General features: G+C 39.4%; 1 protein-coding gene across 1 annotated transcript; it reads left to right on the top strand.

The window, feature by feature from the left end:
* The first annotated feature begins 423 nt into the window (after positions 1-423).
* On the top strand, positions 424-1,401 carry LOC122810747 (olfactory receptor 6N1-like). The gene has a single exon (XM_044082308.1). It carries the CDS (start codon positions 424-426, stop codon positions 1,399-1,401), a length of 978 nt encoding a protein of 325 aa, XP_043938243.1.
* The last annotated feature ends 16,787 nt before the right edge of the window (positions 1,402-18,188 follow it).

Here is an 18,188-nt window from a genome sequence, read left to right as displayed (position 1 = left end):
TTCAATGGTGTCATTTTCGCTGTTTTCATCCTTCGCTGTTTTTAGATTTTGACATTTATGTGTTCATTACTTTGTATTCGCGAAAGTAAGCTTTCGCAATTTTAATATAGACTCATCTGCGGTAGAATCCTAAAGCTAAGTTATACAACTCCTAGAAAATCTTTTAGCAGCAGATGATAAAAAAATACTTACTATGGCCAACATAAGGTCCTCTAAGCCATTTTATTGACAGGAGTCTTTGTTATTCCACACAGCTATGAATGAGATTATATGCTGTACAGAATTTATTTATATTGATGGTGCACATTATTGTCCAGAGAGTATTATTAAATTCAGAGCAATAGTTCAACAATATCAGTTAACAAGTGGCTGGAGTTTTTATTAACTATTTTCTTCTCTTTTTTTTTTTTTTACTTTTAGGGAATGACATCTTCTGATATCATGGAAGAATGGAATCTCACTGCCTCTTCTGTCACAAATTTTATTATTGCAGGAATTCCTCGACTCCAGGAAGTGAAATCACAGACTATTTTGTTTGCGACTCTGCTGTTAATATATGCTCTTACGTTTACAGAAAATATCATTTTTATTATTGTAATAACATTTGACCATGCCCTACACTCACCAATGTACCTGTTTATTTGTAATGTGGCCTTCCTCGACCTTCTTATCCCTTCAGTTACCATCCCAGAGATGTACTATTTAATAACAGAGGACAGCTCTATAGCTTTTGGTCCGTGCATTACACAGATGGCTTTGTACCTCTGCTTTTTAGGAACAGAAAGTTTAATGTTGGTGGCCATGGCTTATGATCGTTACCAGGCCATATGCAACCCATTGCTTTATCCTACTGCCATGACCACCAAGCATGCCTTCATGTTATCTGCATTTTGCTGGACAATAGGTAGTGTGAGAACAGTGCCCCATATATACCTTGTACTCACTGCACCTTTCTGTGGACCAAACAGAATTGAATATTTTTGTTGTGATTATGTGTCTATTATATTGTTGGCTTGTGCCGAAATGTCATTACAGATTATGTATGATCAAATAGTGTCCATAATTATTGTCTTAGCCGAACTGTTTCTTATTGCATGTTCTTATGTAAAGATCATTGCTGCTGTGTTTAGAATTAATTCTGCTGAGGGTCGGAAGAAAGCATTTTCTACCTGTGCCAGCCATCTTCTTGTCATAAGTGTCTTCTACTTGGTTATAGCCTTTGTCTTAATTTCATATTCCATGCCAGAATTTTCTGAACAAGTACGTAGTTTGGCTGCTGTTGTCCAGAATATTTTCCCTCCATTGGTCAGTCCTATAATTTATTGTTTAAAAACAAAAGAAATCAGGAACAGTATCAGAAAGTTGATTAAGAAATGGAAAGCAGGTGTACTGTGCTTATAGAGTAATTCAAGAGAAGTCCAGTTGATTATTTTTGCAAATTCTGTACACTCATGATGGTTTTGCATATGTTTTAGCAATTTTGGATTATTTTCTTGAATAGGATAGAGTGTGCAAACTGTATAAGGTGATGGTCTCAAACGCAAAAAATTCCACACATAAACTATTACTTATCAAATTTCTGGCACATGCATTTCTTTTTTAAATATACACAAAAATGTTCATGACACATAAGTAATATTTATGAATTATTTTTCTTAATTCTTTACTGAAGTATACTTAAAAGCATCAGGAATGGTGGATATGTCATACAATTCTAAAATCCATCTTTGTGATAGTAACACAGCAATGTCCAAACTGATTTTAGAAAGATTTTAAAAAGATAAAGAAATTTAAAGATATAAATTATTCAGTATAAACTAGAAAATATAATACACACACTTGCGCACACACACACACACACACACACACACACACACACACACACACACACACATCTATATATATATATATATATATATATATATATATATATATATATATATATATATATATATATATATATATATATATATATATACATATATATGGGTCTACTACATTTAAATGAACCTTCACATCACTTGAATTTTAATCCAGGAAAGGAGGCGATTAGCCAAGATGAGGAAATTTGCCCTTTTCCTTACTATAGTGCAATCTCAGAGTTGGTATATTTAGTTGGGGGTGTAGGAGTTTGACATGCTTCAGTGTGTTTGTTTTTTAATGTTGGCCAACTACTTCCTTTCCTAAATTTGTTGAAATAAGGTTTCTGTGTTGTCATCTCAGTTAAGTATGATTTGATTAAATGGAATTTCGGTCTACTGAAGTAGACCCTTATATATGTATATATATATATATATATATATATATATATATATGTATATATATATATATATATATATATATATATATACACACACACACACACACACACACACACACACACACACACACACACACACACACACACACACACACACACACACACAGATAAAATGTGGAATGTGGGGTATAGCATATGAATTCCTAAGAAACCAAGTTGAAGCCAACCAAATGATAATCTAAAACAGGCCTGATCTTTAAAGTTCACAAAATCTGGTACAATATGCTGATATCAGTGAAAAAGTCATGGAGAAGCATGTAAAATGTAAATATGCCACAGTGAATTAGAATATGTTGGTTCATAACAGAGTTTCTCAGTAGTAACGGCACACTGTATATCAATCATCGCTGCTCTGTAAGTCATGAAAAATTACTGACCAAGCATGATACATTTTAACAATGTTACAGAACAAATATCACAGTTTAAGCACCTGACATTCGCAAATACTTATCTATAACAAAATCTCTTCAGTAATATTACAGATAACTAAGAAATGCCTATGTAACTATATTGTTATTAAAATATACTAGCTATCATTTATAGATTCTGAAGGAATCCATAACAAGTGTAATAAAAAAAAAAATTCATAAAGGCAAAGGGCAACATAGTCATATAGCCAGAGCTACCTTTAGCTAACAATGGATGCAGTACATGTGTGGAGAACACAGGTAATGCACACACACCTAAGGAAATAGGGAGAAAGATAAACATATGTGGGTTATGGGTGAAGAAGAGGGCTACACAACAGGAATGTTGAAAAAGGAAAAACTGAAGGACAGTCAGAGGAGCATGGCTATTTTTTTTTTTTTTTTTTTGTGGGAATAAGCCTCATTTTTATTTCTTTAAGAGCAATATAACAACACATTAACATGAAGTCAGTGACTGCTCATATTTCAAGGGTACAATGGGTGTTTCCCTGTGGGTTGGAATATGTGTAGATGCATGTACATAAATCATTGAATATGTACACCATTTGCCGAAAGGTGTGAATTTATGTGAATAACGAGTGGATGTGGATACTATACTGTTACTGAATAAATTATCATTTCCATGGTGTTTACATGAACGTTATATTGGTGGTCTATACATTCAGTTATGGAGGATTGCCCATATCTGTAAAAATACATTTATAGGACCCAACAGGGCACCAGCATTGCCAACACATGCCACATACAGTGCCATTATGCAAGTGGGACGGCATGAGAACTGTCATGCAAAACACAGGTGCAAGGTCAAGTCCTTCTGTTGCACATGCATGACATGGCAATACACAAATCATAAGCAAACCACTGTGATAATAGCGGAATATGGGCAGTATGCTGTCTGTGAGTATCTTTCAGTAGCACACATGTTTACAGTCGAATTTTTGCAGCAGTAGCTGCATGCTAACTGCTGATACTCAATTACTACTACTGAATGTTGAAGGAAAGTCTAATGCGGTAATGTGTGTCAGGTACAACTTGAAACATAATAGTAAATGCCTCATGATATCTGCATTGCATGTTTGGACCTGTAACACATAAGCATGGCAGCAAAATAGTATGCATGCACACGGGTGCATATACAGCCCTATCAATGATATGGCAAACATGATGGTGGCAGTATTACACAAGCGGATCATGCAGACAATACGTACAGATCTGAGGGACCACCCTGATGGGGATGCACATCATGAATGATCTCTCTGGCTATCTCTCTGAATAAGTCATGCATAGTCTGTATCATATCCTGAAAAAAAATCCCCATCATGTCCCTCATCTGTGCGCAAAGCACATTGGTTACCACCTCTTGGCTCTATTCCTGATAATCATCTTCCTATAGTTCCTGATGAGATCTCCTCTAGGGTGTAGCAGGGATGATGACATATGGAGGCCCAGCTTCCTCACTGTCATTTTCATCTCTGTCTTGGTCATTGTCTTCGGAGGACCCTGGCAGTGGCCTGGCATGCACTTTTCACTTATGTCTGATGGGTGATTGTCCATGGATCTCATGCTCTGTCAAGGTGAATCACAACACAGGACAGAAATTACATATGCATACCTGATGCTACGTACCTGCATAACATAGCCACTGTGACACAATAAACCTGCAGAAAAGAGTCATTATAAAACCTTGCATTAGTTAAGCATGCACCACATGTGACTTATATCAGTAATCAAAATCATAACAATGACAGGCTTCATATTCCTGTGAAAATCAGAGCTGACATCAAACTCAAACTAGTGTGTACACCTGCAGTCTAACAGACATTAAGCAACATTTGGTTACTAGGAAAGTCCAACATGGAATGAGCCAATTTTCAGCAGAGGCTCGGGGAGAAAAGCTTCAGACACATGTCTTTGTACCCTGGAAGGAAACCAGAGCACCCAAAGAAACCCATACAAATGTAGGGAGGACATGCAGACTCCACACAGAAGGCAACCCCACCAAGAATTGAACCAGAGAACCTCTTGTTGTGAGGCAACAATGTTAACTGCTGCACCACTGTGCCATCCAAAACATCCCACTGATATGTCAGTTCTGCATAAGAGAATATGAAAGTAAAGGTGCATTACCATACATTGCAGGGCTCATTTAAGCAAACTCTCAGATGAAATGACCTAAACTTTATTATGTAGCACAATTATAATTAACAATTTTGTTGCTAGTAGATGGCTCTTCATGCACACAACACCTTCACTATGTCCCATTGTCTATACTTATGGACATTTTCCAATATCTGAACATATCAGGGACACTGTATCCATCATACAATGTGGGTAGCTTACCTAAGGTCATCCTGTGGCATGCATATCAGAACTTCCCAGTAGAAATCATGACATGACCTGAACAGTTATTTATCGGCCAGCATTAAGCATGACAAACATATGCAAAGTCAGCACACTTATCTATCCTGAAATTTGAAGTGACACATGCCATGACACTGCCTCATGCAACATTCACATGACTCTACTTTACAAAACAATCCTGGGAAAACGACACCATAACAGTAGTATTGGGACATGCACTGTTTAATATTGATGCATGCCTCAGTAAATGTTTCAGCTGACTGTCTGACAAATTATCAGTATTTATGTTTTTCCCTTGCATGTCTGCCCTGAACATTTATATTTGTGTATGAATGTTAAATGTATTTCATGTGTCTGTGTTTGTGTAATGTGTCATATGCACAATCACCAATTAACATTATCATAATGAAGACAAAGTGAGATGACAATATCATGGAAAATATAAAAAGCCATATGGCAAACAACTGAGCCAGGCAACATAGCTATTGGCTAATCCCAAATCAGTTTAAGAAATACAACACAAAACAATGGTAATAATGTTTAATCCTAAACACAGTGACAGCCTGTAACACATGAAAATTGAATGTATGTTGTACAAACAGTATTGTCCTGATCCCCTTCAATAATATACATGATAGCAACTGACATTTGATGATCTTTATTAATTCAACATAACTTTATTACATCATTTCAAATATTAATTGCAGCTCAAATAACTTTGTAACCACAACATGTAAAATCCTTATAACATACATCAGAGCAGCGTACCCCACTCACCCTTCCCAAATAAGCAGGGTCCATACCTCCACTCACTTATTTTATCAATTAAGCAGCATCCAACCACTCACTTTTATCCCCAGAATTATTGTATAAACACCCAACATCATGACAGAGAACAGAAGAGGAACAAGCCTGCCACTCTTCTCCACCCTCCAGCCTGACCACAAGCTGTTGTCCCTCTCCTACAAAAGAACTTTCACCAAACCTTCTAAAAATAAACATAAATGTTAATTAAACAAATCTAAATCAAATTCATTCAAGTGTACCCCATCAGATCTAAATCAAACTGGGACCCCTTCATCAAAATCCCTATGGTCTATCATATACATACCCAATGCCCCCAACTGCCATGCCGGTCTATAGTTAATAAACCTCTGTGCATGCTCCAAAGCCTTAAAATTAACAGCATTCCTCCAACACAAACATGGTACTATCTCTGACCATGCAATGCATATGCCTGGATATAACATAACCAGATCCTCCCTTATCCTATCCACCAAGTAGTTCTTAGGAATTATCCTCAAACCATTACCATCCAAATGTATCACCAATATTCATGACAACCCGATCCATGACCTTATCACTTCAATATAATCCATAAACTGAATCCTCCTATGACCTCTAATCCCATGCCAACTAATTGCCCTGCCCAACCAACTTGAAGCCAAATCCTTTCCATCCATCCCAACAGCAGCCCTCTTTTCTGCCCAATGTATGCAAATGACCCAAAATGACAATCCCCTTTCCTGAAAGACAGAAAAAAATAATCATCAATCGAATCCATTAGCTAACAAAGATAAAAAGGCATTTGAAGACCAGCACCCCAGTCTACAGATGACTTCAAAAGATCTGCATTCCCTTGCCAAATTCAAAGCCCTACCAATACAAAAAGAATGAGTAGAAAACGTCTCACCTGGAAAACCCATGCAACACAACACCCTTCATATTACATGTACAAACTGATTAACTGTTACCAACTTATCCTCTCTCAGCTGAAAAAGCAATTCCTGAGGGCTCTCCACATGAGTCCACATCAATTCCACAGCCCAACCCACCAGACAAAGCCCACTCCTCTTTCCAAAGAATGAACTTTTTTTTACTGTTTGCCTGACTGCATTTCTGTGTTCTTCTCTAAAAAAACAAAAAAAAAACTTGTTTTCCCGCCTTTGCTCGACTAGTTAAGACCAGTATACAGGCTTTGCTGTATTCTGGGCTGTGTGTAGTTCCTGTGTTGGCCATTGCCTTACTTGGATAGAAGGAAGTTTCTGAGCTCACCAGTGGGAGTGGGGAGCCTTAGCCTATCTGTCCCTGGGGAAGTGATCTCAGCACTTGAGCTGTAATTCATTGGTTGCCTTGGACCATTTCCAGCTCTTTTCAAGTTCCCTGTATAAAATCCGCCTCATATATACCCAAGCAGAGCTCCACGCACTGCAGAGGGTCCTGGCTACAGAGAACTGAAAGAAGCGACCACTTTCCTGATTTAAGTACTTTTGGCTTTTTTTATCTGCATTGTCCTCTGGCTTTCATTTAATAAGATACAACTGTTTTTTGCTTTGCTGCTGTATTCTAAGTATCTGCACTTAAAAGTAGTATTTTGGTCGACTCTGGTCGAATATTACTGTTTTTGATAATTTAATTGCTGAGGCTGCTCACTAAAGTGTGCTAGCCTGTGTTAATCGTTTTTACTGTTTGACTGCATTTCTGTGTTCTTCTAAAAACAAAACAAAAAAAATACTCCTTGTTTTCTCCCTTTGCTGCTCGATTAAGACCAGTATACAGGCTTTGCTGTATTCTGGGCTGTGTGTAGTTCCTGTGTTGGCCATTGCCTTACTTGGATAGAAGGAAGTTTCTGAGCTCACCAGTGAGTGGGGAGCCTTGAGCAGCCTATCTGTCCCTGGGGAAGTGATCTCAGCACTTGAGCTGTAATTCATTGGTTGCCTTGGACCATTTCCAGCTCTTTTCAAGTTCCCTGTATAAAAATCCGCCTCAGGGCATTTTACTTGCTTTTTTGCGTGGGCAACCTGCCCAGCAGTTATACAGGTGTAAACTATTCTATACAGGTTTTAACAGTCTGCTCTTCAATTTTTCCCTTAGAAACTCTATTCAGTCTATCTAGCTGTATATATCAGCACTTGTTTTTCGGAACTTCTAGCAAGCACTCATAAAACCAAGCACTCTTACCCTAAAGTAAGCACTACAGGTATCCACTACCCTGTGAGTATCCACTTCCCTTAAAGGCACAACACTCCTTAAAATATTCTAGTATGTCGAGTGGTAGACCACTAGCATCCTCTCTTGTTCAGCTGGTTAATCTGGGAATCTTAAGACAATGTTACAATTGTCTCATGTACACAGACAACCCTCTCCTCCTTCCTACTAACACATATACTTGTGAGAGATGCAACTATATAGCCAGACTGGAGGCTGAACAGGACTGGCAAGACCAGTCAGGAAGAGATGGTACCCACACCCAAAGCAAAACCAGTCACATATAACCACCACCAAACCAAACACATAAAAACACAAAGACATACTCGAGGCTCTTGTAAAAACTTACCAAACAACAGAGGCCTCCAAAGCAGACACCCAGAAATACACCCCACAAAACACAACACCTACAACACATACCTCAAGCAACAGGTGTGTCACACATTCACAGCCCCTAAAAAATACTATGCCAGAGACATTAGTAATAGGTGACTCTATAGTCAGACACACCGATGTTCCACTTACCAGGCTGAATAAGGAGAGGGTAACGGTGAGCTGCCTATCGGGGCTAGGATCCGCCACATTACACATGCACTCAGGTCACTCCAAAGCAAGCAAATATGATTCAGTCATTGTCCATGCGGGTGTGAATGACCTGCATGAAAAGAGACATTGAGGAGCCTCTCCGATTATAGTAGCCCGACTGGTGACCCTGAGCAGCATCCTGCCTTCGCCAAGAATGATGCCTCAGTACAAAGACAAAATGATCAGTTTTAACAATTGGCTTAATCACTGGTGTCATTCTAGGGGATCCAATGTCTGTCAGCCTGGGATGATATGGGATGGCTTGCACCTGTCACCACTGGATACTGGCCAAGGCTCTTGCCACCCCATAGTGCCTTTTTAGGCAATGCTCAAAGGACAAATCAACCGCCATAAAAAATTAAGGGTAATGCTGCTCAACGCCAGAAGTCTAAATCTCAAGATGCAGGCACTCAAGCACTTCTCAGTATGGAGAACATCGATGTCTGTGCAGTAACTGAAACCTGGTTCAAGGCCCTGAGAGTACCCAGCACTACCAGGCTATACCGTTCCAGGCCGAACCACAAAGGGGGAGTGTCCATTTTCTCATGAAGCATCAGAAACCATACAAGTTTTACTCACCATAGGTAAAACTGCCATACAACTGGTTGCATGTTATAGAACACCCTCCCAATCCCAGGAATCCCATCAAGCATTCCTGAAAACACTGGAGGATATGAATGTCACACCAAACACCATCATATTGGGTGACTTCCCACTATTCTAGCCCTAACACCCTGGCCCAAAGATTCCTGGAATTCATAAACTCAAATGCTATCTGGTCACCTCTCCTACGAGGAGAGATAATATACTTGACCTGATTATCACAAACATGGGGTCCAAATGCTCCGCACCGGATATACCCTCACTAGTAAGATCTGATCATAAACTGATCACGTTGGATGTACATATCCCACCCCCACCCCAGAACAAAAGACTACAGTGAAAACTTCTCAAAAGCTGACTTTGAGCTCCTTAAGTCGGAAATGATATCCTTTAAGCCTACTGGGTCAATGGAAACCACATCCCAAAATGCTGAATCCTTCACAAAAGCCTTCTATGGACATCTCCAGGAATGCATGGACCAGGCAATCCCAACTAAAACCAAGACCCTCTCGCTATAAACAAACTGTACAACAAAGAAGGAAGCTGCTGCAGGACAGAGCCAATTCTGATCAGCACAAGTAAAAACTACGCCTCTCTAAAAACATCTAAAGCAAACTTTGAGTAAAAGATTGCCAAGGATACCAAAGACAATCACAAAGCCTTCTTCAATTATGTCAGAACCTTGGGAGGAAATTCTCAGATATGCTCTGAGCTGGTACACAATAACAAAAATTCACTGACCCTACTGACATTGCCAACATTCTGGCAGATAGGTTCAGTGCAAATTTCTCCCTCCTTCACCCCTAAAGATGAAGTAACTATCCCTGCTGAATGTAACCTACCTGTCATCACAGACACACAGGTGAAATCAGCACTCAACAAGGCAAAAACACAGCATCTATGAACTCAAGATGAACTAAACCGCCCCTAAGAACTCTATTCAATCTTAGCCTCACTACAGGATATGTACCTGAACACTGGCACAGCAACAGTGGTCCCACGAAATTCAACTGACCCAGGTAACCATAAGTTTGACCAGCCTGATCTGTAAGGCTATGGAAAGGATCATCATGGAACTCATAAATGGCGACATTGGTGATCTGCAGACCTCTGATCCCACACAGTTCGGTTTTGTAAAGGCAGATCCTGCCTCTTAAACCTGGTTGACTTTGAGACAGTCACTAGTGCCATCGATGAGGGCAAGGCGTCCACACTGCCTATTTGGACTTGGCTAAGGCCTTTGACACAATACCACACTCTGGCATCATCGACAAGCTCAGCAGCCTAAATGTAAATCCATATGTCACAAGATGGGTAGCAAATTGGCTAAAAACAGAACCCATAAGGTTAAAATTGCTGGAGCCATGTCAGACTCAAAACGCATTTATTTTTCAGATGTGAAAGCAAACATGGAAGGATTATGGCTGACAAAGTTTGCAGATGACTGCAAACTGGGCGCCATAGTGGATTCACCACACACATCCTACAGAAAGGTCTCACTAAAATGTATAGTCATCCCTTTGGGAAAAACAAAGTACCCAAAACTATCACGTGACACAATAACCCACTGAATACAGAAGATGTAATCAGAGACCTGGGACTCAAGTCGATAGTGACCTCTCCTTTGACAACCATGTTGCCAAAGTGGTCAGAAAGACTTTCTACCTAGCCCATCTCATCATGAAGGGATTCTCATCCAGATCAAAGGAGGTCATTGTACCTCTGTATCTCATCAGGCCCATGATTGAATATAATGCTCCATTTGGGATGTATCTCACCCGCACATGCAGCAACTGAAAGTAGAAGTAAAGTACCTCACCAAGAGGATCATAGGTCAAAACATGTGCCTTATCCAGCTAGATTAAAGAAACTCCAGCTCTATTCAGTAGCATACCCTGCAGAGCTGATTTGTGCCTAACATACATATGGGCCATGTCCAACCAGGAATTGATGGACATGCATGAAACTGCATGCCCTTACTTAACTGATCCATTTTAGACCGATGCAACCAAATGTGCACTGACCCTGGAAAGACCGTAACATCTCTCCAAACTAATGAACCTAAGAGCTCTCTCATCTGAAATGCCCCAAATTACACCCATAAACACAAAATAACCCACAAAACATAATCCATTGACTCAACCACCACTAAAGCTAAATGCTTTAGTAAAACTTTTAAAACCTGTCTTGTCAATGGCCAATTCATATCCATACTCACTCTAGCCACTCTACTCCATCCTCTCAATATGCACCCCACCATCCAGGACTTGTAAAATCATGCAACCCAGCCACCTTGCATATCCTTACTCTGCCCTTAAGCCTGAGGCAAGTGTCTTAGCAAAAGTTCCTCCAACCAAATTACTTCATCCTCAAGCAACTGCAAAATAAATTTATTGAAATCATATAATACCCTACCATGCACTTTACTGGTAAATGCCACACAAGATTGTTGCTCCATTTTCCTGGTTATATCAACCCAAGATGCCACACCTCATCTGGCAACACCATTGTGTCTTTCTCGGCCTCCAGGGCAGCTGTCGGAACCTGGAAAACTGAAACTAAGACAGACTGTCAGCAATCTCATTCCTAATCCCTGCCACATGTACACCTGTGAACAAAAAATGTATTAACAAACTCTGCAAAACCAACTTACATAAAACCAACAACAATTCAGTTCATCCTTGCTTGCAAAACTGGCACCACCGCCATATAATTTGAATTAAAAATTGCCAACTGTCCCCTCAATCATGCCCGCCAAACTACCAATACAACCCAGAATGGCATTAAATCCAAAAAGTCAACATCCCTTTTCCACTCATCCTTCAAATCCACCAGCCAATGAGCTGCAAACCATTCACCCCCAAAAAATGCACCCATTCTGATACTCTCAGCTGCATCCATAAAGAGTTGTAGTTCCTCTTTACCAATCCAATCTATCTGCCGAAAAGGGACACCATTAAACTCCTCCAAAAAGGACAACCAAAGTGCCAGATCAGTCTATACCAACTTGTTAATCCTGACCCAATGGTGTTTGCTCTTCCCTCCTTTAAACAAAAAGGACATTGACCTACAAAGGGTATGCCCTGGATGAATTGCCCAACATGCAAGATTCATAAGCTCCCAAAGCTCCATAACTTCCCAAATTTGCACCTTATCCTTGCACACCACCCACCCAAACTTCTCCTTCAGTTGGGCTATCTTATCAGCCGGCAAGCAATACAAGCCCCGCTCAGCATCCACCAATAATCCTAAGATATGTAATGCCTTTAGCTGGATCTTCCAACTTCTGCCTAGCCAGTGGGGCTCCCAACTCATTACACATCCCTAATAACTCTCATAAACATTCAAACACTCCCTCAGACCCTCACCTACTATAAAGTAATCATCCAAGTAATGCACTGCCCTCTGCATATCCTCTCGCTGCTGCCAAACCCAATGAAGTACCAAGCTAAATTTCTTTAAAGTAGCACAAGAGCATCACATTGGGATAACCTTATCAAAGTAAAATTTGGTCCCAACTACCATGCCTAGTAATGGCCATTACTCCTCCTATACCAGCAAAATGTGAAAAGTAGATTCAATATCCACTTTTGCCAACCACAGATGTTTAAACCCACAAATAACCTTCACAGCATGATCCAAAGATGCATAACTGACCTTGGCATCCCCAAATGAAATGAAGTCATTAATGGAGCTCCCTTATAGGTATGACAAATGATGAGTAAGTCTGTAGTCACCGGCCACCTTCTTAGGAACCAAATCCAACAATGAGACCTTAAAACTCTCAAAAGGGGATTCATCAGAAGGTCCCAACAACCTACATGCCTGTTGTTCCTTCTCCACCAAATCCTTGAATACTCCTCCTTCCCCAGTACAGAGCACAAATGCTTACAGGCTACCCCATCTCCCACCACCTTTGATTTAATAGAACCCTCCCCCAAGAAAAGCCCTCAATTATTTCTTCCTTAAGTGAAGAATCAAGAAATTGCTGGAGCATACACCGCAGCACTTCCACCTTAACGGGAGAATGTGCCCCCTGGCCATCTTCTTGCCCCCCACTGAAAGGACACCCCTCCCTGTAACTCTTGAAAACTCCCCCTACCTCGGAGAGTCTGAAACCCTTGGAATGAAGAAAGGAAAACACCCACATCTGTTGAAAGTGAACCTAGAATCACCAAATTTGCCTCCACCGACCACATTGCACCACTGGATGGCTCCCTACACACTTTGAATAAACATGCAAGAATTTATACCCTACACATGCACAACATCCTGCATCAAAGGCCCAAAGTACTCTCCCCCTTCTCTCCCTGCCCTCTGCTAACCACCCCAAAACTATCTATCATAGTAGCTAGCTATATATCTTGATGTCTAACATCCCAATGGAGAGAGTAATCAACTGCTTTCACCATAACGAAGAGGTCCCTCGTTGCAAACACTGAGCCTCCCGAATTTTAAGAAACTAAGCCAAAGGCGGCAAAGCCAAACAAGTATCCTTCTCCATGCAAACTGTCATATAGTAGACAAAACCTATCACCCAATTATCCCACGTCCTGGGTCACAGCCTACCTATTCTCCTCTTCCCCAATGCTGCTAAAGCTGCCAAAAGGTCTATCTCATTACCTGTGTCTGATTCCACCAATCATTGAACTCCTTCTGCAAGAATTAATTCAAAGACATCCACATACTCCACCCCCTTCAAATTTTCCCCTTAACTAAGGACTGTATGAGAGGAGTCAGAAAAACTGTCCCTTGCCCCAAATCGTGTGTAGCTATCCAATCACCTGGCTGCATGGCAAAATCCGATCCAACATCAGAGAGCAACCCCAGCCCTCCCTCCAATGACCCTCAAGCTCCCCATGCACAACCCTACACTACCTTCCCCACAGACTGTCTTCCCCTGACCATGCTCATTAGGTCTCTGCACCTCCCCGTAGTACCTACAACCTCACTCAACCCCTGATACCCTTCCTCTCCAATTAACCTGCAATTATTCCTAACACACACCCCAACCTGCCCCACCAAATGGGCCTCCCAACAGCATGTCATTACTTGCCGCTCCATCTTGCATCGCTTCAGCAGCTGGAAGTTCCTGTATGACAACTTCCTTCAACTGCCATGCTTGTTTCCCTTGAGCCACCAACCTGGTCTTTGCTGCCATATGTCATCTCTTCCAGCTGGATTCCCCTGGGTCATCTGCCATCCCTGACTCCATCTGAAGCACCTCCCAGAACAGCTCCTCAGCCTGTGACACAATAGCTGCTCATGTCTGTTGCAAACTCTCCATAGTCACTATCTGCCACAAAACAAAAACACATTAAGACTTCAAAACCAAGAAGAAAACACAGGGAGAGGGGAAAAAAACAACCTGTGAAGGCTTCAGCCTAGCAGTTCTGAACTAAGAACCACCCCTGATCAAAAGTCAGCTTTGTTCAAACTTAGCCATACACAGCAATGACAGTTTACAGTAGTGGATTAGAAAAAAAAATGTCAATATATTATAGTGTACATGACAAGTACAGTGTCACTAAAACTTTGAATCATCTAGAGGTATATCAGTATATTATTTCTTGTTGAGTAAAATGTTAACTAATGAAGTCTGATTAATTCACCATTGCAAAACTCTCAGCTATCCCATTATACATACCTCCCACCACCACCACCAAATATTCTTTATCAAAATGGTTGTATTCCCAAAAGACATATTCTAATTCAGTTGTATTATGGAGCACAAAACAAAAGAAACACATCACTACTGCTAATAACTGTAATAAAAAGCTGTCAGCTATGTGCTGTAATCTCTAATAAAATGGTTAATAAACAAATAACAAATGCAACACAGAACTATAAACCTATAAGCATACTTGTGCACATTCTTAGCAGTGAACATCAATCAAAATGACAATGGAAGTGTAACCAGAGGCATACTATTGTACCAGTGAACACATGTTGTTTCTAACCCACACAGTCCTGCACTACTCTTAATTTCTCTCATTTTCCCATGGACTGTATGATATTGCTCATCCTTTTTTTTTCTAACTTATTTATTTATTTATTTGTTCATTTGTTTATTTATTTATATTTAACTCAGATGCTCAAACCGAGCATTCAACAAGCCAGAGGGTAACCTTCCCAACCAGAAGCAAGAACTTTTTTTCCATTAAATTCTGATGCTAAAACCAAGCATCCAACAAGCCAGAAATATGCAAAAGCCCTCCAGCCCCCTTCCCCATTACTGTTAAAGCCCCAAAGTGCATGCGCTATGACTCCACCCCAACCATTACTCACAACTCACAACACGCTCTTTCAGTCAGAGAATTCTCCACAGAGCAATGTCACACTTCACTGTTCTCTGACTACTGATACACCACAATGCCCCTAACAAAACTAAATGAGGACCACTGACACCAGTGAAAACAAAAGCGGGCAAACACACCCAAACACCCCAAAGATATTGACCCTGACACAACCCAATGAAGCTGACTAACTACTACAAACCAAAGCGGGACATGCTAAACAAGAAACCCAGAGTCAACAAAGTTAATGGCAAAACCTAAACAATTCACCAACTTTTCCAGACTGAACCATAACAGCAAAGTATATCACCTTCATATCCCACCCAGTACCCACACAACCAACTAACCTAAGCACATAACTGAAAACAAGAGAACAAAAAATACTATACACACACACACACACACACACACACACACACACACACACACATATATATATATATATATATATATATATATATATATATATATATATATATACGACATCCACCATTAGTAACCAAAGGCCTACATGCTCTCTGAGATACCTATAGGTTGTCTTGGGCACAACACTTGCCTTAACAAGTTCATGCCAAAATATGATTCCTCCTCTCAGTTACACTCGTATAAAGCAGCTAAGTCCCACCCTACATCTACCTCAATTCCTCTAAAGTCCCTCTAATAAATTAACCCTTCCCTTCCCAATTAATCAAACCTATCTGTAATCCATAATCTTAACCCCCCTTCCTAACAAACTCCCACCCTTTACCTCAATTTAAATCTCTATAGCCCTTAGCAAAGCTGTCCCTGGACAAATTAGCTTGTTCCCAAACTTAATTTGTCTGTCTTCAAATGTATTTGTGAACAACATACATTTATTAACAATCACTAACCTGCAAAATGCAGAAACCCAAATGCTGCTCGCTGATTATGTAACAGACATTTATAAATGTTACAAACAAATGCATATGTGTAGAAGCATCCCCAAACACAGGATACAAGTATGTCTCAATCAAAGAATCAAAGGTTTTGTAGGCAGATGCAATACCCATGTTGAGCTGAAGGGCATGCCACACAGTCTGACAACAACAGTGTGAACACTGACACAACAAACACCCACTCAGTATGCGAATAGGCAGGCTATACACAACAGATCAGTCAGTGAGAACCACATCCACACATACAAATGTATCAACACATGCATTACAAACAACAGGCAAAGAACTATAAACTTGTACATGAAACATCTACATCAAAAGCATTGTGACAATTACACATAACTGACTGTCATTTTGGTTGTTGCCTACATTTTAAAATATATCATCAGCAGACATGGCTTAGTGCTAAATGATATTTAAGCATAGTTTTAGATAAATCAGAATTGTAAGCATAGGTATAGTCTGAGTATTGCACTTACCCTAATAACGCATGATGGGTTTTCCTGCAGTATAAGTGCTATAGATGGTAATGTCAAAAATACAAGGGAGATTTCATGAACTTAGGTGTGAATAATGGATTGGTAGTTAAAGTCAAAGGGGATAATTGTTCATTGAAAGGGGTTGTATACGTTGTAAAATGTACATGTTCTGGCTACTATATAGAAAAGATTCAGACGCATTTGAGGAGAAGAATTTTATGTACATAAACTTGATATTAAAAGTAAATGTACCACCAATGCCCTATACAAACAGAGTTATTATGTACAAGACTTTTTAAATTTGTTGTAGTTGACAAAATTGTTGTTGATCCCAAGGGAGGGGATGATGGAAGAGTAGATTTGAAAACAAATATTTATATTTGAAATTAAGCCTTAATGCAGAATTTCCCCAGGTTTAATGAAAGTGTGTCTATATTACTTGTTTTGAAATTATGAACAGTAAAGCTTTGATTATACATAAAAGTAACTATCAATCAATGTGCAATGCACATGTATTTAAATGTTTATTCATATTTACTTCATTACATGTATGTTATTTGTATGGTGGGGTCATCAAATGTCTCAAATTGTTTTTTAATGTTTATTTTTTAATTTTTTATTATTATTTTTATTCACTCTGTGGATTTAGGTGTTACAGTTTGACAGTATTTACTCAATGTGATTTAATGCATTTTAATGATTGTTTGCTTTACACAATATATTTTAGATTTATTAATTGGGTGACTATGACTCGGTTTTGTATATTTTGTACAAACGTATATATTATACTCTACATTCCACATATATATAGATATATATAGATATTATAGTTTATAATGGATAATTCATACCCTTAAATTTGTTTATACTTTTAAAATCAATTTGGATGTACATTTAAATAATTAATTTGTCACAATGGGGTTTATTTTAATGTAAGAGGTGAGGTTGTAAATACTTCTGAAGAAGTCTTAAATTTGGCAAGGTGAAAATGCTGTATGATTTTATTGTTGGTGTTAAGCATGTGTTATTTGTGTTTTATTTTGTTTTTTACCTTGTGTAGTTTATAGTGAATATTCCTTTACTTGCACAAGTTAAATTATTTTGGTAGCTCAAAGCGATAAGTTACCATGTGCAGAAACAATAATGCACTGTATAATTTTAACTGGTTTTATTTTTTGCAACCGGTGTACAATTTTATTTGAAGAGCAATA

The sequence above is a fragment of the Protopterus annectens genome, chromosome 9.part0 (genome assembly GCF_019279795.1).
Source record: "Protopterus annectens isolate FY-2018-M chromosome 9.part0, PAN1.0, whole genome shotgun sequence".
Classification (NCBI taxonomy): domain Eukaryota; kingdom Metazoa; phylum Chordata; order Ceratodontiformes; family Protopteridae; genus Protopterus; species Protopterus annectens.
This window is presented reverse-complemented; position numbering and strand designations above follow the sequence as displayed.